At 39.4% G+C, this 27,815-nt stretch overlaps 2 protein-coding genes across 3 annotated transcripts in view; one reads left to right on the top strand and one right to left on the bottom strand.

Moving 5' to 3' along the window:
- Positions 1-480: 480 nt before the first annotated feature.
- LOC127534839 (T-lymphocyte surface antigen Ly-9-like) lies at positions 481-5,554 on the top strand (the record flags this gene model as incomplete). The annotated part of the gene is made up of 4 exons (XM_051951102.1): positions 481-790; positions 1,369-1,629; positions 1,708-1,773; positions 2,367-5,554. Coding segments are annotated over 4 exons (756 nt in total), but the record flags the coding sequence as incomplete, so codon positions are not given.
- Positions 5,555-8,721: 3,167 nt separating this feature from the next.
- The window catches only part of nudt12 (nudix (nucleoside diphosphate linked moiety X)-type motif 12), a 37,983-nt gene continuing 18,889 nt past the window's right edge, over positions 8,722-27,815 (bottom strand). Inside the window, exon 9 of one of the 2 annotated variants that reach the window (XM_051951252.1) lies at positions 8,722-9,102. In XM_051951252.1, the coding sequence (XP_051807212.1) occupies positions 9,101-9,102 (2 nt within the window). In that variant the 3' untranslated portion in view covers positions 8,722-9,100. Of the gene's footprint in view, positions 9,219-27,815 lie in introns of both variants that reach the window. The other variant, XM_051951251.1, reaches the window with a different exon arrangement.

The raw sequence follows: 27,815 nt of genomic DNA, 5'->3' as shown, positions 1-27,815 counted from the left end.
TTTATGCATTTATGACCAGTTTTCAGCATTTTGATCATTTATAAGCAAATTATTATTAATTTTTGACCAGTTTTAGCCACTTTGATCAAAGTTTGATTGATTTATGACCAGTTTTAGACATTTTGACCAATTACTGAACAATTTTTCATTCATTTTGGTTCAGTTTTAGTCATTTTGAACAAATTTGGGGATTTGTTTTTGGTTTCTGACATTTTTGGACAATTAAACATGCTCCAGGCCAAATTACCGTCACTGGTGTTCCTCAGAAACGAACACAACAGGAGGGTTAAAGAACAAATAATCCACTCCTTCACACGTCTGTTTCATTCTATGTTTGCTGTCGTGTTTCTCTCAGCTCGTACAGATCAATTAAAACCAAACCATCTATTGTACGTTAACATGAATACAATGTGTTGTACTATTGGTGTCCCACATGGTTTTGGATTTGTGCGTCTAAAAGCTGCTTTGTGACGATCATTTCCAGCGCTGACTTCACCTGCTGCAGGTGTGGAAGTGAAGGAGACTCTGACAGGAAGTGAGGGAGGAAACGTCACTCTGCCTGCCTCTGTGGGAGAATCAGGACTTCTGATTTTTGAAATCACAACTTTGGCTGTAGTTCATGACCGGAAGTTAGACATCTGGCAGGAACGTTACAGGGACAGGATAGTGTGGAACAGAACTACTGGACTCTTTACAATCACAGCGCTGCAGAGAGATGACACCGGGATCTATACCGTTGAATCTAACAAAGGAAACGTTTTTGTTAAGTCCTACAGTCTCACAGTGTTTGGTAAGTAAACCTACGAGCACCGTCACAGACAACAGGAGGAAAATGTTGGTACGGATGTGAGCAGCAGTTTACACCCACTTATGACAGTCTGAAGTTTCCAGTTACTCTTACAACTCTGAATGTTCTATGAGGAAATCATCGAAACATTGAAATCCAGACATGTTTCTAGTAAAGACTTTTATTGTTTTGTGAGTCATTTAGGCTCCGAACTTCTTGTTTTTGCTGTAAAAAAAACATAAATTTAGTCATCACTACTCTGTTTTCTGCTCAGCTGTCCTGACTCTGGAATCATTCACACCCTGTAAAAGTAATTTCCTAATTACTAAATTTGGAGCTAGAAATCACTGAAGTCCACATTTTTAGTCCAGAGAAGGAGAGGCCTTTAACCTCAAGAACAACAAACCCACTATGAAGCATGGTGGTGGCGGTATCACGCTGCATTTGGCACATTTCCATTATTAGTGGGACTAAAGAGCAGGCTGGCAGTTGGAAATAAAACCACATGTGTAGGACTGAGTGGGTGGAGTGGAGTGTGACTTTCTCTGTTCTGACTCTTTGTGGTGGTGCTTCCTGTGCAGCCCCTGTAGCTGGTCCTGCAGGTAAACCTGTCAATGAGAGCTGCTTCCTGCTGTGTTCTGTGGATAAAGCTGCAGACGTCAAACTGCGGTGGTCCAGAGACGAGCAGATGCAGAACCAGATCAGCTCTACTGAGTCTCTGCTGCTCACCGTGACCCAGCAGAACCTCAGCTCCTCTTACAGATGTGAGGCTGGAAACCCTGCAGAGAATAAAAGCCTTCAGATGGACGCTGAGACGTTCTGCAGCGGACTGAACCTCACAGGTAGGACTTTATACATCACCTATGAAGATTTACTGAATGAAATGCTTCAAAGTTTTCTCTGTTCTTTTATTTTTTCAGGTGAATTGGAGCCAATCTGTTGTCCTGAAGACGAGGAAGGTAGAAAACCAGAAGAACCTCAGAGCTGTAAATACAACATTTGTGTCATTTTGTGTTTCGTGTTTTTTTAAATTTTCTGTCTTGTTTTTGTCACCTTGTGTCTTGTTTGTGCTGTTTTGGAGATTTTGTTGTGTTTTTGCAGTTTTGTCTCCACATGCTGTAGACATTTATCTATCTCCATGTTTCCTCTCCAGTCTTTTCCTCTCTGCTCTGCTTATCATCAGTAGAAAGATGTTTCTCCATGCTGAATGGATCTCCAACAACCTGCTCCTCTGTTCACTGTTTCTGAGCCGAGCTGACTTTATTTATTGACCACATTAGTTTGTCATCTTTTGCGTCTCCTTCTAGTCATTTTATATCTTGTTTTTGTTGTTTTGTTCCTCACTTTTCTTGTTTTGTGTCTTGTTTCCGTCATTTTTTTTTTTTTTTGTAATTTCTGTCTCGGTTTTGTCCCTTTGTGTTTTGCTTTCTGTCTTATTTGTCTAATTTTGTGTCTCTTTTATGTAGAGACAAAAAAACTCATGTAATCACCAAGATCTCTTTCTGAAGTGTTTTTTGGGTTTTAATTGATGGTTTCTTGTGTTTTTGTTCTAACTGATGCTGATGTTGTGTCTCTGCAGATAACTCTGAGGTCTGGTGGTTCCTGCTTCCTCTGCTGGTGTTCAAAACAGCTGCTGTTGTTGTTTTTGTTGTCGTCATTTTGACAAAAATCATCCAGAACAGCTGCACACGGGCGTAATAATAATAGTAATAATTGTGTTAGTAATAAGTGGTAATAAGTAATAATCGTAATAAGTGTTCAGATGAGACGGCAGGCGTTGGTTAAACACCAAACGATGTGAGACTTCCCAAAACTAATCACATCTTTGTGTGCTTATTGTGCTTTTTTTGTTTGTTTTTTTATATATGACGTGGATTTCTACCAAACTGTGACCTAAAAAGACAGAACAGGAAAACAAGAAGAAAAATTAAGATGATTCTGTGAATCCTGAACAACCTTGTTGTGCAGTTTAACACACTGAGGGTCAGAGTTACCTCTAAACTATTTTGCAAGTTGTGTTGAATTTGCACAGAATTGACATTAATCCACTGCTTCATTTAAATATTTTATTTTCCACCAGATAAATGGAAGAAACACAATGTTTACTCTACCGATTAGTCAATTTTTAGCTGAATTCTTTTGTTTTTGGACACGTTTTATCACAAAGGCTTCAGTTCAGCTTTTACGCAAATACACTGCCAGTCCAAAAAAAAAAAAAAAGACACAACCTGGATTTAGCTAATCAAATAGTTCAGATCCTTCCATTGGATAATAACTGCAGTGATGAAACAACTTCTTTAACTGGAGCTGATGCAGTGAGGAGCTTCTCATTTCTTAAATGTTGGAAGACATTTCCTGTGGTCATGGAAAGGATGTTAATCTGTCTCAGAAGGGTCAAATTATTGGCCTGCATCAAACAAAGAAAACAACCAAGAAGATGAAACAACTAAAATCAGGTTAAGAACCGTCCAACGCATCATTAAAACCTGAAGGATAGCGGAGAACCTTCATCTTCAGGAACAAACTCTTAGATGATTGTAGGAAACCAACAGTAGAACCCACAGCTGTTTAATAGTGAAAGGAAGAACATTTCCACATGAAGGAAACTCAAAGGATTGGGACTAAACAGCTGTAGCTCTAAGAAAACCACTGATCAGTTTGCTGTGGAGCATAAAGATTGGACTCTGGATCAATGGAAGAAGGTCATGTGGTCTGATGAGTCCAGATTTACCCTGTTCCAGAGTGATGGGGGCAGAAGTTTAGGTTTGGTTTTGGTCCTGATTTTGTGCTGGTTTGAGACTTTTTAAGGACTGGTTTCCGACTGTCTGAGGCAGGTCTTTTTTAACCCCAAGAACACCAAACCTACCATCAAGCATGGAGGTGGCAGTATCATGCGCTGTGGAAGTAAATGGAATAATGAAGAAGGAGAATTACCTCCATGTTCTTCAGGAAAATCTAAAACCATCAGCAGAAGGTTGATCTTGGACACAGTTGGATGTTTCAACCAGACAATGAGTCCAAACACACATCAGACGTGGTAAAGAAATGGTTCCATCAGGATGGAATGAAGGTTCTAGACTGGTCTCCACAAAGTCCTGACTTAGGACCGATTAAGAACCTGAAGAACCAAGTCAGAGTCAGAAAGACGGCATGTTTCAATTCTGGTGCTGTTCCACTACATGTCTTCTTTCTGACTCAGAATTGTGTCAGGAAAGAAAGTGGCAGTATCATTGTGCTTTGTCATCTTTCTGACTCAGACCTGAGTCTGTTAAATTGATAGTATGATGACTATGTCAGGATTCATGGGGTTCACATTGTAAATGATTGGATCAGGGAGATGAGATGGATCAGACCTCAGCCCCACGAAGAACCTTTGGGATGTTCTGGAGAAGACTTTGTCCGACTCTCCCATCATCAATAGAAGATCTTGGTAAAAAAGGAATCCATCTCGAGACAGATGCCCCCCGGTCAGACGTTACGGGGCGGAACGAATATTCGGAAATTCGTCTTTAATAGGGCCCGAATATTCGGAGGCCAGAAACCACTATTTGGGCCAGCCCTAGACACCACAGTGGATGTGTGTCGTTCTCAGAGCTTAAGGCAGTCCACTGACATATCAGTGCTTGACTTTTTTTTTTGGACAGGCAGTGTTTAATAGCCCTATAAGGTACAGTCAATTCCAGCCATTTTCAGTACAAAAAATCGCTAATATTCTATTTGTAAATGAAAATATGACGAGAAATACAGGGAATACTGGACGCGCATCGCGAGGTGCATTTCCTTGAAAACGACCGATTCGTGGATTTTATACCGACTTCAAGACATGTTTTGGAAAAAATATTTTACTGGCTTGTTTCGTCTGGATGTAAAAGGTTGGATTATGGCCGTTTTTTGTGGAATATTTTCATCTGTGTGTAATAATGAACCCACAAATGTCAGTCGTGCTGTGTGCGTTGAAGCCGTGTACAGAGAAAGGATGGATGGATATTTGTTGTTTGTCGGACAAATGTGTTTTTCTCACCCGCTGTGGTAATCGCATCTGAAAGTGGTTTATACCGGCGGATTCATGAGAATCTAAGCTTTCCATCGGCGTATACTGTTTGTATAATCACGTTTGCAGCTTCAGATATTTAAGGAAATGCTTATGCAGATCTCAAAGTGTTCCGCGGGCGGGACACTGAAGCGCAACGGGTTAAGTAAATTCTTGCTTGTTGTTTTTTTTTTTTTGTTTGCTTGATTGTTTCGTGTCCGGTTTGCGTCTTTTTTTTTCTTCAGAGATACAGACAGATCTCCTCGGCAGCACTAATGCTTCACTAAGTGTTGGTTAAACTTAGAAACAGAGTTCGTCTAGCGGTGAGTCGAGCTACTTTCAGCCGCATCTTTGAGGAATTCTTGCTTTAAAGGGAAGTGAAACGACTGTGGTTCTTATGGCATCATGAAACCAAACAAAAGCACACTCACTTCAATGTTTTACCTTAATTATATTCCAGATTAGTCTGGTATAACTGACAGTGTATTATATTAATATTCAGTCATTTTAATGAACTTAATTATTATAATTACTGATGGTTAAATATGTGACCTGTATGAGGATGAGCTAAATCATTCGTTTTTGTGCAGGATTCCTTTTATTTATTAAAAAAATAGATGGATTTTAAAAGGATGTAGATTTTTCAACAACAAAAAAAAAAGATCTTGTTATTAGCTGATGCACATCGTGGAATTTTATTATTATTTTTATTTATTTATTCACTATTTAAAGTAAATGATAGCACATTTTTCATGTATTTACTGGAGTAAAATTGTACAAGACATCATTTATGAATACACAGTTTTGTCAGTTCAGTTTCTTTGCATTTAGTGAATATTTCCTTTTTATATTTTCCTGTAAAACTGTGAGGAAATAATTTATTACTGCAAAGATTGATCTGAAAATCAGCTAAAATGTATATTTTATACTGAAATTTGTTGAGTATTTTTAGTCTTTTCAGTATCAGGCATGACTTACAATCTGACTTTAATTAAAATAAGTTTATTTTCCATTGACTAAAGGTTTTGAAATCCTTTCAGATTATTGTTATTAAGACATTTTCCATCTCTTTCTGTAATCTTATAATTGGAATCTTGTAATTTTATGACTCTTTGGAGTTGTTTTTTGTGTCTTTGTGGCCATTTTGTATGTCTTTGTGGCTTTTTTGCATTTCTTAGCAGTCAGTTTTCATCTTTTTGTCATCATTTTGCATCTAGTTGTGATTGTTTTTGACTATTTTTCGGCTTGTGTTGCAATTGATTTGCATCTGTTTGCAGTTGTTTTTGTCTTTTGCGGTTGTTTTTGGTCTCTTTGTCACCATTTTTCACATCTGTCTGGCTGTTTTGTATCGATTTGCCGTTGTTTTTGTCTGTTTGCAGGCAATTTACATCTTTTTGGGCTTGTTTTGCAGTCAATTTGCATTTCTTTGCAGTTGTTTTATATGTCTTTGTGGCCATTTTTCATGTCTTTGTGGCTGTTTTGCATCTTGTAGTTGTTTTTGTCTGTTTGCAGGTGGTGTGCATCTTTCTGCAGTCAGTTTGTGTCTTTTTGCCACAATTTTACATCTCTCTGCTGTGTTTTTGTGCATCTTTGTGTCTTTTTTCTGTCTCTTTGTGATTGTTTTCAATTTGTTTGGGCCTGTTTTGCAGCCAGTTTGTGTCTATGTACACTCATATTGCCTCTATCTGCAGTTGTTTTTGTCTCTTTGCAGTTGTTTTGTGCATTTTTGTGGCTGTTTTGCGTTTCTTAGCAGTCAGTTTGCATCTTTTTGTGATCATTTTGCCTTTAGTTGTGATTGTTTTGATTATTTTTGGGCTTGTGTTGCAGTCGATTTGCATCTATTTGCAGTTGTTTTGTGTCTCTGCCTTGTCTTTGTGGCTGTTTTGTGTCTGCAGTTGTTTTGTGCGTCTTTATGGCCATTTTACATGTTTTTGTGGCATTTCTTATCAGTGAATTTATTTCTTTTTGTTGTTACTTTGTACCTATTTGCAGTTGTTTTTGTCTGTTTGTGTCTTTTGTGTCTTTGCCATATTTTTACGTCTCTCTGCTTTGGTTTTTGTGTATCTTTGTGCAGTGGTGGTTCTGATTGATTTACTGATTATCGCCATTTTATTTTTTACTGATTTACGGTAATAAATCCATTTAAAAATGGTGCTACTTTGGCTCTGAACCTTTGTCTAGCTGTGGTCGCTCTGTCTTCTGCAGTGATTTGATTGGTTATATGTCACCAATAAAAGATCTGTGAACAAAACAAAAACGTATCAACAAAGTTTTCTGTTAGAGTTTGTGTTCTTCTAAGTTTAACTCCAAGATTTTAAATACTTTCATTTACTACAAATGAATATCTGCTCCAAATGTCTCACTAATAATCATGATCAGCCTTAAAAACCCACAAACACCCCCCCTCTATGCTGGACCACACTTAGTACAGTCCGGTCCCCCTTCTATAAATCTGCTTGGAATCTTCCACTTCCTGTTTGTCAAAGTGGCCTTCTACCTGGACAGGTTTAGTTGGAGCTCATCAACAAACATTTTGGGTAACTGCACTTTAATCTGGATGGATGACACTGAATTAGAGTCTGTTTTAATGAGACTGAGTTCAGATGTGTAGCTCTGTCATTAAATAGGAAATTATTTCTCAGAATTCACAGAGAAAAGTCTGAAATGTTTGCTAGGTTAGCGTCCCACATGTTCTTTGGCTCAGCTAAAGCTAACTCTCTCCAACTTCTGGATCTCTGGAGTTGCTTGTTGTTCAAATATCTTCTAGAGGTGCTGAAGCTCAGAAAGTCTGAGATGTTTGTTCAGAATCAGCTCATTCTCTAGTCTGATCTGAACTGTCCTCTTTAGTTTGAACTTTCCTTAAACTTAGGAGTTAATGACAGAGCAGCACATCCAGACTGAGTCTCATTTATGTAGAGATTAAACTTCAGTGTCATTCATTGATGTTAAAGTGCAGTTTTTCATGTTTGTTGCTCATGCTCCCGACCAAACCAGTCCAGGTGGAAGACGATGTGAAGAGAAGCTCCAGAGGATGAACATCACACATTTACGTTGGAAATAAATGTCCTTTAATTAGACACTGCTGCTGGATTCCATTAAAGTCCTAATAAATGGTCATAAAGTGTGATACTAAAGGTTTGTGGAGCTAAAAATGTCAAAGTAAAGATATCAAGTTGAACATCTGGATGGAGGCTGATAAAAGTTGACCTCCCTTCATTTCTCTGGAGCGACTCCATGGATTTTAGGGATGCTGCTTAAAGACCTGCTCTTCTAGTCGTCTTCCTTCTAGTCGCTGTAAAAAGTCACTCCATCCTCACCGACTTCAACACCTCTTCATGACAGCTTGTTCTGCGTCCAACCTAGAAACTCGGGAAACCCGCCAAAACTCGGATTTTCGAAAAACTCGTCGGGCGGGAGAAGGTGTGGTGGGTGGTGGGGGAGTAGAGGGGTGCAGTGGGGGGTGGGGGGGTGGTTCTGGCTATTTGCATCCATTTATCGTCGTTTTTGTCTGTTTGCGTCTTTTTGCGGTCAGTTTGTGTCTTTTTGCCACAATTTCATGTTTCTCTGCTGCGGTTTTGTGCTTCTTTGTGGTTCTTTTGAAAGTGTTTGGGCCTGTTTTGCAGTCAATTTGTGTCTGTGTGTGGTCATAATGCATCTATCTGCAATTGTTTTTGTCTCTTTGCAGTTGCTTTGTGGTCTCTTTGGGGGTCATTTTATGTCTCTTCGCAGTTTTGTGTATTTTTGTGGCTGTTTTTCATTTCTTAGCAGTCAGTTTGCGTCTCTTTGTGATCATTTTGCGTCCAGTCGTGATTGTTTTGACTATTTTTGGCCTTGTGTTGCAGTCGATTTGCATCTAATTGCAGTTGTTTGTGTCTCTTTGTGGTCATTTTGCATTTTTAAAAAGTAAATTACAGCACATTTTCCATTTATTTACTGTTGTAAAATTGTACAAGACATCATTTATTAATGCAGATTTATCTTACAATCATGTCAACTTGTAGATTTGTTGAGTATTTTTAGTTTGACTTAAAACCACATTTTAATAAAAATAAGTTTATTTTTCATTGATTAAAGGTGTTGAAATGCCTTCAGATCATCATTATTAGTACATTTCTTCTTCTGTTACTGCTCACACAGACGTGTCTGGAGGAATTTTACACATTTCTTCTTCTTTTAATTCGTCTTCTCGGTGCCACGTCTCAGATTTCAGTCCAAACCTCAGATCTGAGGTGTTTTTTCTGGACTCATTTTACAGACAAACGGTGGAATGAACAGTCTGGATGTTGGATGTTAGAGGTTGGAGGTGATGCCGATCCAGTGTCTGATGAGCTGGTGGGCGATGGTCTGTCTGGGAGGGACAGTAAAGGCTGGACGGGAACCTTTAAACATCGAGTCGATCACCTGAGAAAAGACAGAAACAGTTCTTAAATCAGATTAAACAGCAACGACAAAGACCAGAAAAGACTGTCAAGTTTCAACGTTCAGGAGTTTATATTTGTCTACAGAATAAATCAGTGAAATGAGTTCAGAAATTAAAAGAATTAATGTGGAGCAGTGGCGCCATCTTGTGTGAAAACTGGTGTTAGTATTTTTTAAAGGTTCAAACTATTTTCACTGCTGATTAATGGATGATGACGTATGATGCCCAGGTCTGTTTTACACACAAGTTGTAGCCTCTTTTACCTTATGGTTTTTGTCTCTTTTAGCCACAAATTGTAGCTTGTTTTTAGCTACTAGTTTTTGCTTCTTTCAGTTCCATTTCATTCCTTATCTCAATTTCCTTTAGGTCCTAGTTTTAACTTTTTTAGGTCCACTTTTAGCCTCTTTAAGCTCCTACTTTAGCCGCTTTTAGCTACATGTTGTAGTCTCTTTCATCTCCTAGTTTAGCCCTATTAGCTAAATGGCTGGCCCCTTTTAGATCTTAATTTTGCATCTTTTAATGTCATTTCACTAGTTATTTTAGCCTCTTTTAGCTCCTAATTTTAGCTTCTTTTCCCTCCAGTTTTTGCCTCTTTTAGTCTCCTTTCACTCGTAGTTTTAGTATCTTTTAGTCTTTTCACTCCTTGTGTTGTTGAATAAGTAGGCTTTTGTTACCTGCTCAGGTAAACCTCTGCTTCTAATATACCTCTGGTCCTTCACCTCTACACCTTGTGGCTGGTTTCAGGTGCAGAACACTCATTTCCAGACGAATCGCAGCAGGTTTAACCTAAAAACATCCACGGCTACATACCCCGTCATCCTCCTGTGGCATGCTGACCATGGGGTTGAGCTTGGAGAACATCAGGTAGACGGTATCTGGGTCGCTGTGTTTGGACTCCAACCAGGTCTTATCGGTCCTCTTCCCGCTCAGCCGGTCCAGCATTTCCCTGCTGAAGTAGTTTTCCTGTGGACTGACTTCAGAACCAGGCAGAACTCTCTGGCTGCCCTCGTCTGTCCGGCTCAACGTGTCCGTGGCCCCAGAACTTGGAGACATCGTTGGCGGTTTGTGACGAACTATTCACCAAGTATTTATCAGAGCTTTAGTGTAGAAAAACAGAAAAACAAGAGGTAAATAATGTCAGGAATCTGTGAATTCTGGGGTTTAGGCTTTGTTTCAGATGCACAGTGAAGTCTGGAGTTCTTCTGTTCCGAGTTTTAATCTTTTGTTACTAATTTTAGCTTGTTTTGTTCCCAGTTTTAGCTTCTAGTCTAGTTGCTTTTAACTCGTAAATTCAACTTCTTTTAGAATCTAATTTAGCTGTGTTTAGCATCTAATTTTAGCCTCAATTAGCTTCCACTTTTCCTGCTTCTAGCTCATAGCTTTAGTTTATTTTCTTACAAACTTACTCACATTTTTAGCCTCTTTTAGCCGCTAGTGTTGTTAACCTTTAATATATATATTTTTTAGTGTAGCTGCTTTCAGCCTCCGGTTTAAGCCCAAATTGGCTTCTACTTTAGCTACCTTTACCTGAAGGTTTTAACCTGATTTGTTACTAGGTTTAACCTCTTCTAGCTTCTACTTCACGTGATTTCAATCCATAGTTTTTGCCTCTTATAGCTACCAGTTTTACCCACCTTTCTCTTTTAGCTTAGCTGCTTTCAGCCTCTAGATTAAGCCTAGTATAGCTGCTTTTAAGTCCAAGCATTACCCACTCTTCGCTAGCTTCTAGTGTAGGTGCTTCTTGCTGTTGGCCTGTTTTGCAACTAGCTTTAACCTCTTTTACCTTCTAGTGTAGCTGTTTCTGGATGCTAGCCTCTAGTTTTAGCCTAATTTAGCTTCTGCTTTAGCTGCCTTAAACTCCTAGCATTGCCTGCTTTTAGCTTCTCGTGTAGGTACTTCTAGCTGTTAGCCTGTCTTATTACTAGTTTTAACCTATTTTAGCTTCTATTGTAGCTGCTTCCAGGTGTTAGCCTGTTTTGTTACTTGATTTAACCTCTTTTAGCTTTTAGTGTAGCTCCTTCTAGATAGGGTGACCATATTCTGTTTCTCTGAAAAGAGGACACACGTCCAGCTCGCGCGCGAAAAATTTTCAGCCCCCCCCCCACCCCCACCACCACCACCACCACCACCACCACCAATTTTTAGGGGTTTTCCATGGGTCAGGGGGCTTTCTGTGCTTCAAACTCAGTTAAACAGATATTCTGAATTCCCCAGAAAAGAACACTTTACCTGGATATACAGAAAAATGGCCCAAAACACTCACAAACAGTTGCTTTATAAATAATATATTTATTAATTTAAAGCAATTCTCCTAAACAATATAATCAGTCACATACAAACATGGCATGCTCTAGTCTTTAATAGTTATTGACTCAAGTTGTGTAGGAACACATGTATTCAGATGTTTAACAAAATAAGAAATAATCATCTCTCTTAAGTCTGACACTTACACCTTAGTTAGGAAAAGTGAGGTAGAGTACCATTCTTCAAAATAATGTGTCTAATGGCAAATGAAAAAAATATAGAAATAATGCCTCAAGTCAACAGTCCTTTTTTTCCTTCTTTTTCCTTTTCTTATTAGCTACAGAGACATAAGTCCCAGCTTTGCAGACTGTACATTCTGCCTCCCATTTGACACGACCCGGATGAAAACAGGGGTACTTTATTTGCATTTCATCAGTGAAATGACATTTGCGTTTCGGTATTTTCTTTCTGTTCGAGTGCTCTCTCGCAGTGTGCCTACCTGCCTGTCAGCCTGCGAGGAAGTGAATCTCCAGCGCCGTGGCGCACGCCGGGGCTTCAGAGACGCGGCGCTGGCGCTCCGCAGCGTGTGCAGTGGAAATTGTCTGATAGAGGAGAATGGGTTCTAAGTGCTGCACAGTACGATTCAAGAGCGCGGCGCGGCAGTTTCGCGTTATGTGGAATTTAGGGGATCAAAAACCCGGACATTTGAAGGACTTTATAAACGCCGGCCGGACAGGCCGGACAGCCTCTCAAAAGAGGACATGTCCGAGCAAAAGAGGACGTACGGTCACCCTACTTCTAGATGCTAGCCTCTAGTTTTAGCCGAATTTAGCTGCTTTTAACTCCTAGCATTACCTGATTTTAGCTTCTAGTGTAGCTGCTTCTGCACAATCTGGTATTTTACTTCATGATCAAACAACTTGTCAAGATGTAGAGATTGTTTTAGATTCATAGTTTTACAAATTTACAATTAATTGCAGTTAATGTCTTCTCTGGAAGTTTTGCACTTTGCAAAGTCGGGCCGGATTGAACGCTCTGGAGGACCGGTTTTGGCCCGTGAGCCACAGGTGTGTCAAACATCCATCCATCCATCCTCTATACACCGCTTTATCCTCACTAGGGTCATGGGGGGTGCTGGAGTCTATCCCAGCTGACTCGGGTGAAGGCAGGGGACACCCTGGACAGGTCACCAGTCTGTCACAGGGCTACATATACAGACACACAATCACACTCACATTCACACCTACGGACAATTTAGAGTAACCAATTAACCTCAGCATATTTTTGGACTGTGGGAGGAAGCCGGAGTACCCGGAGAAAACCCACGCATGCACAGGGAGAACATGCAAACTCCATGCAGAAAGATCCCAGGCCCAGGGCGGGATTTGAACCGGCGAAAGTGCTAACCATAGACATAATAAAGGGTAGACGCCACTCTGCTGCGCAGCGAGAAATACGGCCGCCATCTTGGTCCGGTCAGCCGCTCCACTCAGCGCTGTTTGACAGCGCATTTAATCCATCTTAACTCTGAATATTAAACTGATTTTCACGCGTTTTTTATTTTTATTTTTTTTGCTGCAAACGTCATACATGTAGATATGATACAGGACAAATGGTTCGGCGTATTTTAATATCCATAGCGGGAATAATAGTTCATAATAATGATAGGTAGCTAATAGAATATTCTGAAATTAAGCTCGACTGTAGACAGGTATTTTGCAAACACTGTAAACACACACACACTAATATATGTTAGAGAAGCAGATAATGGCAATAAAGTCAATTATTTTAATAATTTGAAGAGACAATATATGATTACGCTATATATACATTTATAAACAAAATACTGACTAATGAACACATATTTCTATATAAAACAATATATATATAATATCATTTTCTGACATGTCTTTTTTAATATATATGTATGAATTATATTGATAGTCTATATGTGATTTATATAATAATTTTCTCTGATATATAACTTTTATCTATATATATATGTGAATGATGTCGATATTCCATCTATGATTTATATAACTTCTGTCTATTGTTTTATATAGAAATATGTGTTCATTAGTCAGTATTTTGTTTATATATGTATATATTGCTTAATCATATATTGTCTCTTTAAATTATTAAAATAATTGACTTTACTGCCATTATCTGCTTCTCTAACATATATTAGTGTGTGTGTGTTTACAGTGTTTGCAAAATACCTGTCTACAGTTGATCTTAATATCAGAATATTCTATTACCTATTATTATTATTATTATATATTATTCCCGCTATGAATATTAAAATACGCCGAACCATTTGTCCTGTATCATAGCTACATGTATGACGTTTGCAGCAAAAAAATAAAAATAAAAAACGCGTGAAAATCAGTTTAATATTCAGAGTTAAGATGGATTAAATGCGCTGTCAAACAGCGCTGAGTGGAGCGGCTGACCGGACCAAGATGGCGGCCCCACGTCTCGTCAGCCCCAATAGGCAGTAGAGGTCGATGCGGTGTCTACTCTTTATTATGTCTATGGTGCTAACCACTATACCGGTGAGTCAAACACCTGTCTGAAAAGCGCATACTGACGTTTCTCAGCACGTCACCGGCTAAACCCATCAAGAATCACTGTAGCGTCTTCCCCAACGTCATTGGTCTTCTCCCTCTTACTCCTCCCTTTAATCCAGCGCGGATGCGCCGGTGTTCAACTTCTGGAAAATTCCTTCATTTCACTTTTTGCTGCTACGCCGCGATGTCCTCAAGGAAACCTGTGCGGATATTCGTGCTCCTCGCCACCTGTACAGGTAAGTCTTTCATTTCCGTATTTAGCTTACTGAAGTTGCTGTGAAAAAATACAAACCGGTGCGTAACGCCGGCTGTCAGCGGCGGAGACCTGCCCTGTCGAAGGGAGCGGTTTTTTTAATCGTCCTCATCGCGTCCATGTGAAGTGTTTTGCCGTTTTTCTCTGCTAGTAAGGACAGTTTATCTGTTTGGCGCAACAAGGCAAATCACGGTGTTTTACAATGGCAAAGAAAAGCATTCAAGGTACGAGCTCCAGGTTGGAGCTATGCTGTTAGAGGGAGGGAGAGGTGGACTGGAGAAAAGCGTTTTTTCTACCTGCTAGTCGGATTATTTAAAGGTGTGTAGCTGCTATCCAGTGAGATGAACAGGGAGAGGTCCTGGGTGCTGATAGATGACGTTCAGATGGAGTTCTCTACATGGTTTAGTTCAGAGTCCAATCCTCTCTGGGCCGCTTTTAAAACCAAATAATGCTACACTGTGTTAGCTAATGGTGTTAAAGGCTCATTGATGATTAGAAAACTCTTGTGCAGTTATGTTAGCACATGGATAAAAGTAGGAGTTTAAATGGGGAACATATAGAGCAACTTTAACTCATTTAGAGCAACTTTAACTAATATAGAGCAACTTTAACTCATTTAGAGCAACTTTAACTAATATAGAGCAACTTTAACTAATATAGAGCAACTTTAACTAATATAGAGCAACTTTAACTAATATAGAGCAACTTTAACTCATTTAGAGCAACTTTAACTCATTTAGAGCAACTTTAACTCATTTAGAGCAACTTTAACTAATATAGAGCAACTTTAACTAATATAGAGCAACTTTAACTCATTTAGAGCAACTTTAACTAATATAGAGCGACTTCTACTTCTGTTTCGTTGGTTATTGAAGCATAGTTTTGCCATTTTTGTGTTCCTTTATTATCCTTTTGTGTCTTCGTGTGTCGTTAAGTTATTTAAGCATATTTTTGTGTCATTTTTGTCGTATTTTGGTATTTTTTTTGATAAATTTGGCATCTTTTGTCATTTTTTGTGTCTTTGTGTGCAAACAGATTATTTTAACGGAGAACAATGAGGAACATAAAAACATTTTGATGGTAAAAAGCTGCCACTGTGGATCTTTGTGTAATTGTGTAATTTTTAGTTATTTAGGATACTTTTGTGTCATTTTTGCATTATTTAAGCATTTTGTCATTTTTGTGTAGTTTTAGCATCCTTTTGTGTCTTTTTGTGTATTTTTCTAGTTATTCAAGCGTGCTTTTGTGTCCTTGTTGGGACTTGTTGTTGTTTAAACATTGTTTTGTGTGTTTTTATTTGTCATTGTATAGTTATTTAAGCATGCCTTTGTGTTATTTTTAATTTTGTGTAATTTCAAAGCATTGCTTTATCATTTTTGTTATTTTAGTGTTATTTTGTTACTTTTGTGTAATTTTTTTTAGTTATTTAAGCATCCTTTTGTGTCTTTTTCTGCTTTTTTTGTTATGGTGAGGTGTAGATACGAGTAAAGTTGGTTTAACAGTCACACAGTTTCTTCCTGTGTTGCTGGTGGTTGTTTCAGTGTCTATAAAAGTCACTATCTGCTAATGGGTAAAATTAGATTTAGTATTTCAAAAAGTCATTTCTTAAGACTGTTTTTCAGAAAATGTGCCTTAAAAATAGTTTAGACAAAATAATAAAGTGATAAGAGATAATAGAAACAATTCCATGTGTCAGTTCTAATGATTTCTTGAGAAAAATAAGGTTTTATTTTCATAATCGACGATTACAATGGTGCTGAGTGTAACAATTCCAATGAGCCACATTTGGAGTTCACCTGCTGCTTTACAATTTGTATTTGCCACAAAACAAACTTTATTCTGAAAAACATAGACATTGACCTACTAAAAAGTCTAACTAGATTCAAGAGCATATTTATTTAATAGAAAACGAAAGGAAATTACAGCCCTTATGCACGTTACTGCATCCATCAAACAATCAAGTCGGCTGTCAGTCCAGATATCTCAACAAAAAACAGTACAACGAAACATTCTCTGCAATCAATCAACCCACTGAAATATTTCCGACTGAAAAATAAATCATTTGTGGCTAGCAGCCCGTCTGTGATCAAAATATATCGATCACATGATAACTAGATCGCTGTCTGTCCAAAAATAACGTACATAAGTCGTGGTGGTATCTGCTCGATGTACGGGTCCACGTGGTACACACATTTCCTGGAAAACCCACACTAAAGCATGTTTTGACTACGTCGGCGCTTTCCAGGAAGAAGGAGAAAATGACTGCCTAAGCGGTGTGGTGGTGTCGTCTGTCAAACTACATAACGTACGGAATACATAATGTACATAAAAAATGTCCGTCAAAATGTAACGTACGACTTCCTGTTTCCGTCAGAGTTCAACACAAAATGCACAATCGTTCACCCTACCAGCGAAGTTCTTCCATCATATCTACGCTAATTCTCATTGACATGCTGTGTGGACTCTTTCATTCGGTCCCTCAATCGTTTCGACTAAATTCTATTGAGTTGAGATCAATTTTGTACTCGTGTGCGATGTTTAACTTTCTGCTTACTAAGCATGGACAAATTGTGGATATTGATCATGAATTGGAAGTTATTTCTGTTGTGTTTTGAGGAATTCTCCATAGAAACTGTTTTCCTTTCTCTGAGTAAAGGGGAAATCTTAAACATTGTTAGTTGGCATGGCAGACATAGATTATGTCGGCAGTTCATAAGATAATTATATTTCCATCTTCTGATGAACTTTTTGTCAAATTTAATCTTGGTTGGTGAAAACTTCATCATATCACTCTTACATGCATATAACTTCACCAAACAGAGGGAAAAACTCATAAAAAACTTTGATTTTTTTCCTTCAGAAAGTAACATACATAAGCGTAATTTTGGAAACTTGATAGACCATTTGTCAAAAACTTGCCTAGTTTACTATCTTTTCATATGTTTCTATTGTTAAGGCAATCATCAAAGTGTAATAAAATGTCCTTTGATTAATCAATAAAAGAATTTAAATTTCTAGATGATTTGTTACACATTATTACTCTTCAGCAGATTTTGACTCATAACTGAAAGGTTCGTCCTCTCCATGCTGTTGGTTTTCATCTAACTGGTTTGAAACGCTGCAGCTGCTGACTGTTGTTCTCTGTTTTCCAGGGATGCTTGTAGGTCAGGTCTACGGGGAACCAACGCCTCTGAACGGTACTGAAGGGAAGAACATCACTCTACCTGACAAAGTGATGAAATCTGGGACTTTGAGAGGGGGAGGAAAAACTTATCTGCACGTGGTAGATGGTACTATCGATCATATTTTGGATGGCAAAGTGTTATGGAACAGCTCCACCGGAGAGATTACGATTATTAATCTCCAGACAAACGACACTGGGGAGCTGACTCTGAGCCGCAAAAACTCCTCTATAAAGTACAACCTGACCGTCCATGGTGAGTATCAGTCTGAAGGCAAATACTCCTGATGTTGCTTTCAAGAAAGGAGAAAACCACCTCCACACCTGTAAACTCTGACTGAGGTTTTAGTTTTTGTCCACTCACACAAAGAAAGTCTGACTGTGTTAAACTGTCTTCATAGTTCAGCCTCTGATCTAAACAATACTGTAAACACTAGAAAAGCTGCTCTGGTTAAAATATAAGTGTCCTGTCAAATTTAAAATTCCCTCGTAATCTACTGATTATAGGTCTGGAGTCAGTCATAAAGTAAGTTAAAGTAGTTTTTGGTTCTGAAGCCTCTGTCCAGCTCTGAATTCTATAATAATCACAGTAAACAGACTCACTGGAACCATGAAGGTGAATCAGTTTTACTGGAACATTTGAAGATGAAATTCAGAAAAATCAACCACAGAGTTGTTCTCTCTGGACCATCGTCACCATAAAACAGGCCTTTTCCTGTTCTGATTATTAATTATAACTTTATTATTAGTTATGTGTCATTGTACATTTCTGTCAAACTGTGTTTCTGTCAGCAACATTACTCAAGAACAGACCAACGGGTTTGAATGAAACTTTGAAGGACGGTCAGAGTGATTAGATTTTGGCAGTGATGCAGCTTATAGTCTGGATTCACAGATTTGTTAAAGATTTCTGTATCATTTTGAGATAGCAACACGGCATCACTGTAACCATGACAACAAGAGAACACTACATCAGCTGATTGTGATCCTACTACTAATCCACCACTGAGGACTTATCAGGACTTATCCGTCAGAAATGATCCAATGAACAGTTGATTAAATTGTGAAGGTGTTTCTAAGTTTTCCTTCCATCTTTACGTGAACCTTCAGACTTTTCCGCAGCTTCTTCATGTCAAGAAACCTGAGATAAACACTTCCTGTGCCGCTGGAATGCTGCCGAAATTACGAGCCTGTATTATTATTTTTTTTAAAAATGCCTTCAAAATAAAAGCATGGAGGGAACGATTATTTAACACGAGCAAAACACAGGCTTGCAAAAAGTGATGAACTGATCAACAGACCTTCTATAGTGTTGTGATTTCTGATCATCAATAATAACAATAAATATGCTTCATTTCTGACAATGCCATACGGAGGAATGAACAGCCTTCACAGAATACTGTGTTCTCTGAGTGCTTTACTTGTTTACAGAGTAGCGACCTTTAAAAACAGAGTTTAGAAGTAAATAGTCTTTATTATAAGCTGTATAATGAAGAAAATATAGAATGTATGTTGACCAAAGTCTAACTTTTCCTCTGCAGCGACTCCACCAGCGACTCCACCAGCGACTCCTACAGGGACTCCTACAGGGACTCCTACAGGGACTCCTACAGGGACTCCTACAGCGACTCCTACAGCGACTCCTACAGCAACTCCTACAGCAACTCCTACAGCGACTCCTCCAGGGAATGAAATGTTGTGGTTGCTCCTGCCTCTGGTCCTGGTCCTGGTCCTGGTCCCAGTCATTGCAGGACTTGTGTATTGTCTCCGTAAGATGGCAGCCAATGTAAGTGTTTCTTTTGTCACTGCTCATTTTACAGAACTTTATCTTCTTTCTGTCCAGAACGTTCATTTAGCTGCATAAAGAGTAGAACCAGTCCTTGATGTAAACCAGAGGTGGACGGAACCTTCTGGATGAGTTCAGATTGTTTACAGCAGGAAGCTTAAAGGATGTTCAGGACCGTGTTGGTCTGTTCCACCTTCTGCAGACGCCATTTTAAATATCCAGAGTTTATGATGAAAAAACAGAAGGAAGCTGATGATTTCTGATGATTTCTGCCTGTAGAGGAGGATTTAATCAGATAAATGTGGTGTATTCACCAAAACAGATCAATTTAATGTGCATGTTTGCTTCATTTCACTCCGTCTCTGTTCTAGTTTAAATGTGGTTCAAAGAAAGTTGGTCAAACCGTTAAAATACCAGAATGTTGCAGCTACAGAAGCTTTTAATTTGTGAGATTTTTTTTCCTAGGAAGCTGCAAATGAAGACTTACTGAGCAGCCGTCCTTTAAAACTAGTAGTTTAGGTTTATTTCAGACCGTTAATGTGTCTGTGGGTCAGAACAGCTTTGTAGCTTTGTAGAACTTATTTATTTCTTAGTTTTCAGTCTGACTGGAACAGACATTTTATCAGCTACATTAAGGATCTCCATCTGGGAGAAAATAACAGAAAAATGACAAAACGGTGCTTAAATGACACAAAGATACAAAAATGACACAAAAACATGCATAAATAATTCAGAAATTAAACAAAATGATCCAAACGTAACACAAATATGGCACAAAAAGACCAAAACAATGCTAAAATAAGTGAGTTTAAAATGGCGTCTGCACCAGATTCAGACTCTACAGACTCCATCTTAGAACCTGGAACAGACATTTTATCACCAGCATTACAGTTTCTCTCTGATAAGACACTGTTCCTGAAAAATAGCACACATTTACTAACACACTGCACCCTATAGTTTTTATTTGAACACTGCACACATGTCAAAAGTGCACTTTATTGTCTAATTTTAAACTTTGTTTTCAAAATTAAGACACACAAAGTAAAACTAGGACACTGCACTGCTAAATACAGAACACTACTGTGTTTTAACATGAAGTGTGAAAAAATGATCCAGTCCTCAAAAATGATAAGTTAAACATAAATGCATCCTATAAATGAATCGGGGGGGTCACTGCAGTACCTGACTGTACATTAGAAATTAAAATTAATGTTAGACAAAAAAATACAGCACTGTATTGTCCACAGTACAGTATGCAGATATTTACACCACGTCTGCATCAGTTCTTTCAGCCTGGTCAGGACACAGGAGCTCATCACAAGCTATGTTTTCTGTGGACAGACAGAGCTAAGCCGTGTGTCCACTAGATGTGATTTTCCTGTACGGCAACGCACTGCATCTGAAAATCGCACGGCTTGTGGGCAGTCACTAACGGACCACAACATTGTCATATGACAGTGTTTGAGCAACAGCAGGTCACTATGTGGTGATGTGATCAAGCTTTCAGCTTGATGGTCTGACAGGCATGTCAGATAAACACAGCGGCTCGGCCACAAACTTTCCCTTTTATTTCAAAAACACTTCAGCGAAAAGTATTTCTGAAAGCATTTGAGGTGAGAAATAATCCGCAGCAGCTGAATCTGTTCTCATTTTAGTTCAGCAACGGCTAGTTTAGAAGTTTGAGGACAGTTTCAGGATGTGTGGAACCTCCACACCCGCATCAAATTTGCATAAAGTAGAATCCAGTCTACTTTATGCAAATGAGCTGCAGCCGTCTCCGGGTAAACACACCGGATCGCAGATGGAAACGCACCACAACCAGACCAGAATGCCACATGTGGGGTGTTTCCAGCTGTGAGCCGGTGTGTTTACCTGCAGCTCATTTGCATAAAGTAGACTGGACTCCAGCGTGCAGAGATTCCACGCATCACAAAACTGCACCATCCTTACCAGCTGCTGACCTCACCAACAGATTGTATTCTGAACAGCTAATATAGTTTACCAGCAGGTTTTATAGTGTGCAGTTCATTGGTAAAAGTCTTTTCAGTTTTGACCTGTTGTGTCTTAAATGTGTCAGCAGTGTTGGAACAGTGTCCCACTTCTGCTCCCTAGTGTTCATTTTTTGAAAAATGTGTGCTGTGAGTAAAAAATTATACTCAAATGAGCAAAAAAGGTGTTCAGTCTTTTACAAAAAGAGTGCAAGAGTTATGGAAACTGTGTGCAAACATGAATAGTGTCCAACATTTAGACAGCAGAGTCCTGTTTTTGAGAAATGTGTGCAGTCAGTTGGTGTCTGTGTGCAGTGAGTGGAATTTAGTGTTATCAACTGAGAAAAACTGTAATTATCCATCAGGAAAAAGCTGCTGTCTGACCTGATCACCTGAAGTAGAGCAGATTTATGCTTTAAGTTCCATTTACCGTGTCTTTAGGGAGAAAGGGTTTGCTGTCTGGTGTGTTGTTTCCCCTAATTGTGATGTTTTATCACTTCTTGTGCTTCAGAGACCAAATAGAGAACCTGCTCCTGGAAACGGAAACGAGGTGAATCTTCCCATGATGCCTCCTGGTGACGGAACTGTTAGAACAAATCGAGAAGCTGCTCCTGATTTGAATCTAACAGCAAACGGAAACGAGGTGAATCATCCCATGATGCCTCCTGGTGACGAAACTGCAGAGACCTCAGTTTAATTAATATGTTTAATTAATGAAAACGAGGCTGGACACAAGTAAAGCAGCAGGACCTGATGAAACTGAACCCTTTTTCTCAACGCTAGCAGCTGATTTTATAGATGAGCCTCTCACAGGTTTCTTACCAGCAATAAAATCCCTAAAATCTGGAGTCGGCCTTTGTTCTCCCCTGTTTAAAAAGGGGGAGAACCTGCACATGTGAATAACTACAGATCAGTTTTTAAATTGTGTTTTTAACTAAATTATTTGAGAGGATCATTAGTGACATCTAAAGGAATCTTTAGAATCAAATAATGTTTAATCTCCATTTCAGTCTGGTTTTAGAAAACAGCTCATCACTGTTACACTGAAGGTCCTGAAGGATTTCATTGGGGCTCTGGACATCAATAAACATTGTGTCTCTTTGTATTGATTTTTCATCAGCATTTGACGCAGTAGACCACAGCCTGCTGATACAATCCCTGCATCCCATTGGCTGATCTAAACATGCAGCTGTCTGGTTTACCAACTACCTCTCCAACAGGACACAATGTGTTCAGGGGGCTGGAACTACCTCTTCTTTTCTGGACATTACCAAAGGGGCGCCCCAAGGTTCAGTAGTGGGACCCATTTAATTTTCAGTCTACACAAATAATCTCTGTTACAACTTGTCAAATGCAGTGTTTCATCTTTATGCAGATGACATTATTATTTATTGCTGTTCATCCTCACTCACTCAGGCTTTAGACTTTGTCCAAGCTGCTTTCAGTGTTGTCCAGTCTCGTTTCTATAATCTTCTTCTAAACCTTGATTCTGGTAATTGTGCCTTTTTTAGTTTGGTTTGTGTCCTTGTCCACCATCCATCGCAATCCACTAAATAAAATTGTAACGATGTGCAGTAAAATAATCGAACTGGAGCAAGAACCACTCATTAGCATCTACAACAGGACAAAACGTAAAGGAACACTGATAGCATCAGACACCACTCACACACTGTACAAACACTACAGTTTGCTGCCCTCAGAGCAGAGATACAGGTCACTCATTTTTAAGACCAGGAGAGCCTTGTCAAGTTTCGTGCCAACATCCATCAGACTTATGAATGATTGAGCCATTTTATCTATTTTGTTACCACCTTTTAAAGTCTTTTTAATTATTTATATATTTAGCATTTCACTTTTTGTAAGGATAATATTTAAGTTTATATATTTATATTTATCATTCTTCTTATCTACCATCTCTGGTATGTTGGACGTCTTGTGTGTATAGTATGCTGCTTGTGTTATGTATACTATTTTTTGCATGTACAACTCACACACAGATGCTATGGCACAAATGAAGTTCCTATCGGAAAAATAAAGTTCATTGAATTGAATTGAATTTAGTTCTTCCAGACCTAACAGCAGCATTTGACACAGTGGATCACACTATTCTCCTGTCACACCTCGAACGCTGTGTAGACATTAAAGGCACCGCTTTGGACTGGTTCACATCTTACCTCCCAGATTGATCCTTCTGTGTGCAATTGGGGCAGTTTCAGCTGAGCTGAAGGTATCCTGTCTGTCCAAAGATGTTCTACAGTTAAATGACACTAAATCAGAGTTTATCATCATTACCCCTCCTGGCCACAGCGATAACACCATTTAGGTCTGACCTCCAGTCTGGTGGTCTGTAACCCAGGTGTTATTCCTGATTCCCAGATGTCTTTTGATGCACACATGACCAAGGTTAGACAATCCTGCTTTGCTCAATTAACAAATATCTGACAACTACTTTCTGAAACCATTCAGAGACTCCAACTAATCCGTCTTTTAGCTCCTACCAGGAGAAGTGACCACATTGCATCAGTCCTTGCTGCCTTTCACTGCCTTCCTGTCAGTTTTAGAGATTTTAGTTCTTGTGTTTAAAGCCTTCAGTGACCAGACTCCCACATTCTAGAAGACCTAATGAGCCTGATAGGAGCCTGAGATCCACCTGAGGAGTCTTTCTGACGGTTCCTAAATCCAGTTTGGTCACTAAAGTTCTCCCAGCCTTCGGTGTTCAGGCCTCCAGTCTCAGGAACAGAAACTCAGGATCCTCTTTTAAATCTCTTCTAAAAGCGTATGGCTGTCTTTTAGCTGCTGCTTTTTACGGCTGCACTGTTTTTAAAGCGCGTTACGTTCTTCCTCCACCTTATTTATCTGAGATTTTAACTTCATGGGACCAAAGCTGAGCTCTAAGGTCGTCCGATCAGGGGCTGCTTGAAGTCCCCAGGTCTAAATCCAGACACTGGGGTGACTGGGGGTTCTCTGTAGCTTAACCCAGGCTCTGGAACAAGCTCCTGCTGACATGTACCATCACTGACCTGGGTTTTATAAATCAAAGCTCAAAACCTTTCTGTTTAAAATGGCTTTAATACCTAGCAGCATGTTGACAATTAATTTCTTTTCTGTTAGATGTATATTTTAGTGCTGTTTTTGTTACTGTTTATCTCTGTTATTTGTATATTTTTTAACGTCATTGCTTGGTGCCATTTTAATGTCTATGTTGTGTTTTTGTTATGACCCTGTTCGTCTGGAACTCAGTGTTTTATTGTATTGTTGTATTGTCTAGTATAGGTCCCTTAGTGTTGTCAGTGACTCAATGTTATCCTGTAATGTTATTTAAGGACAGGTCTCTCTTGAGAATGACACTCAGTGTCTCAATGAGATTACCTGTGTAAATATAGCCTAAATAAAAATATTTTACTGCTGTTTGCTTTTAAATTATTCTCTTGTTTTTCACTTTCTAATAATAAAAACACAAAAACGTATGAATGCTCGTCTGTGCCGTGGGTTTTTATGAGCTTTTTAAAGTGAGGAACTGACTGAGTTGTTCTGACAGTCAAGAGTTTGTTCCACTGTGTTAAAACAGTAAAAATACAGTAGTTCTCAGGGAGTGCTGGCTCTAGATATGGTTTCTAAATGGTTTGGGAGCTTCCTACATACAGCCTGTTTAAAGTTATTGTGCAAGTATGCTATAAGAGAATATCGAAGGAAATATTAATGTTCATTCGCTCAAATTTGGAAGTTTGATTTATATTGAAGAACTAAAACTGTAAAAAGCCCAGTGATATCTATACGCAAAAATTAAAGGTATTTTAGAATAATTTAAGGAAAATGCTATGTAAGAAGTGTTTAAAGTTATTATGCAAATCAGATTTTTTATATTTATCGGGCGAAGATGAAACCAAAACTACTGAAAACGAACCAAAATATATTTATTAACCAACAAATAACCATAAATATTCAGCAACAAGTCCCATTTACTGGTACACAATGTTCAGGAGATCACTTGCTGACATATCCACCTTTCTTCTGGATCACAGCTATCAGACGCCTGTCAACCGAACTGGTCAGTTCTCTTTGCTTCCTCCATCTGCGGCAGCTTTCACCATGCGCCAGAGTTCATCCTTGGAGGTGTACTGATTTCCGTTTGCCACAAGAAAGCCACCTCTGAACAACAAACACAAGCCTCAACGGATGGAATGGGCCACGAAGACTGTTTGATGATGGACCACAGATTCTTGATGGGGTTGAGATCCGGAGAGCAAGGCGGCCATGACATGTGCTGTTCATCTTTGATGCCATGTTTCTTGAGCCAGTCTTTGGTATATGTAGAAGCATGTGATGGAGCGTTGTCGTGCATGAACATCAGTGATTTCCGGATCCTCACTGGTTGCTTCTTCCACCAAGTAAAGAAGTTTTTGTCCAGAAACTTGCAGTACCCCTCTGAGTTGATCTTTACGGCATCTTCTACTCAGGCAAGACACACCAGACTGTCCCCAACAATGGCGCCCCAGAACATGACACCTCCGCCTCCCTGTTCACGACGGAGACGTGTTGGTGCTGCATGCTGTGAACTGACCCAGCCTCGCGCACATCCGTCTGGACCATCAAGTGTCGCCCAGCACTCATCTGTGAAGATCACCTTCGAAAAGTCTGTTTTCATATACTTCGTGGCCCATTCCATCCGTTGAGGCTTGTGTTTGTTGTTCAGAGGTGGCTTTCTTGTGGCAAACGGAAATCAGTACACCTCCACGGATGAACTCTGGTGCACGGTGAAAGCTGCCGCAGATGGAGGAAGCAAAGAGACCATCAAAGAACTGACCAGTTCGGTTGACAGGCGATACTTGCATAATAACTTTAAACAGGCTGTAGACACAAAAGCAATAACTGCAAAACCTCTTTAAAGTGCTTCTCCAGCCACCAGGGGTTGTGGGTGCAGGAGATGGTGGTTTGACTGGGGTGGTCTACATAGGGTTAATGAGTACGATGAACTGGACGCTGTTTACTTGAAGTGGACTGTAAAGAAAGTCTAAGTATAGGGAAACAGATGTTTGAATGTGTGTCCTCTGTTGCTCGGTCATGTCGATTTGTCCTGTTCAACCTCAGAAAGATCAGACTCTGTCTGAACATGCAGCAAAGCTCCTGGTCAGGTAGCTGTCTCTATAGCAACAAGAGTCACCCGTGGTTTCAGTGGTTGGTTGAGTTTGAAGACAACTTACAGGAAGATGTGGTCTGATTAGCCGAGGTGGGGGTGAGGGGCTGCTTTGAAGGCTCTTGATGTTCATGTAGACATGATCCAGTGTGTTCCCTTCTCGAGTTGCAAAGTCCACATGCAGGTAAAATGGGTAAAACTGTCTTCATGTTTGCCTGGTTACAATCCCCAACAAAAATGAATTCTCCCTTTGGGTTAGTGGTTCGACTAAGGTATACCCGGTATAAACTGGCCTAGGCCAAAGTTATACCTCGAGGTACACTTTGTTGACACATGAAGATTAAGCATGTTCAACCCTTTTTTGTTAAATTATTTAGTGGGGTTTTATTTTTACAAAGAAGTGTGGTCTTAAGTTCACGACTATGAAAAAGCTCAAAACAAAGAAAAAACTGAATTACAAACCAAGAAAAATTAAGCAAAACATTATGAAAGAACATCCACACTGGGGCTGGTGTTGCTTTCAATTGTTTCTGTGTAACAGATTTCAATAGAATATCACTTTGTATTGTCTATGATTTGTGCTTAAACTAAGATTTACTTGATCTATGTGTAACGGTAGTTTCTACAGATACGGACCCGAAAGTGCACTTTCCATTTGCCAGACAGATACAGACCCGTACGCGAGTCTCACGAGTCAAGAAGCTGCTAACCACTGCAAACTGTTGAAAGGTAATCAAAGGTTAAGGTTAGGGTTAGTGTTAAGGTCAGATTTAGGGTCCGTACCTGTAGTACCGATGCTACGGGTCCGTACTGCTAGCGTCTACCGGGAGTCACGTGACCAGATCTCGCGTATCTGATTAGCAAATGGCAAGTGCTGTATCCGCAGTCCACAGACTACGGGTACGGGTCCGTACCTCTAGCAACAACCATGTGTAACAGGCCAGATTAAACCCCCACGCAAAGTGTACTTTAGCTAGCCTAATTTATACCCCGGAGGCTGAAATAGCCCAGCTCAGAATATACCCTTCCATGTTAAAATACATCACATGTAATATGAGATTACATCAATGAAATAAATTTATATTAACTTAAGCACAAATCAATTAAACATTTTAGGCAAAATAGGGCTGCACAGTGACAGTGGTTAGCACCACCACCTTCCAGCAAGAAGATTCCCGGTTCGTGTCTCAGCCTTCCTGGGATCTTTCTGCATGGAGTTTGCATGTTCTCCCTGTGCATGCGTGGGTTTTCTCCGGGTACTCCGGCTTCCTCCCACAGTCCAAAAACATGCTGAGGTTAATTGGTTACTCTAAATAGTCCGTAGGTGTGAATGTGAGTGTGATTGTGTGTCTGTATATGTAGCCCTGTGACAGACTGGTGACCTGTCCAGGGTGTCCCCTGCCTTCACCCGAGTCAGTTGGG

This window comes from Acanthochromis polyacanthus, chromosome 7, assembly GCF_021347895.1.
Source record: "Acanthochromis polyacanthus isolate Apoly-LR-REF ecotype Palm Island chromosome 7, KAUST_Apoly_ChrSc, whole genome shotgun sequence".
Classification (NCBI taxonomy): domain Eukaryota; kingdom Metazoa; phylum Chordata; class Actinopteri; family Pomacentridae; genus Acanthochromis; species Acanthochromis polyacanthus.
This window is presented reverse-complemented; position numbering and strand designations above follow the sequence as displayed.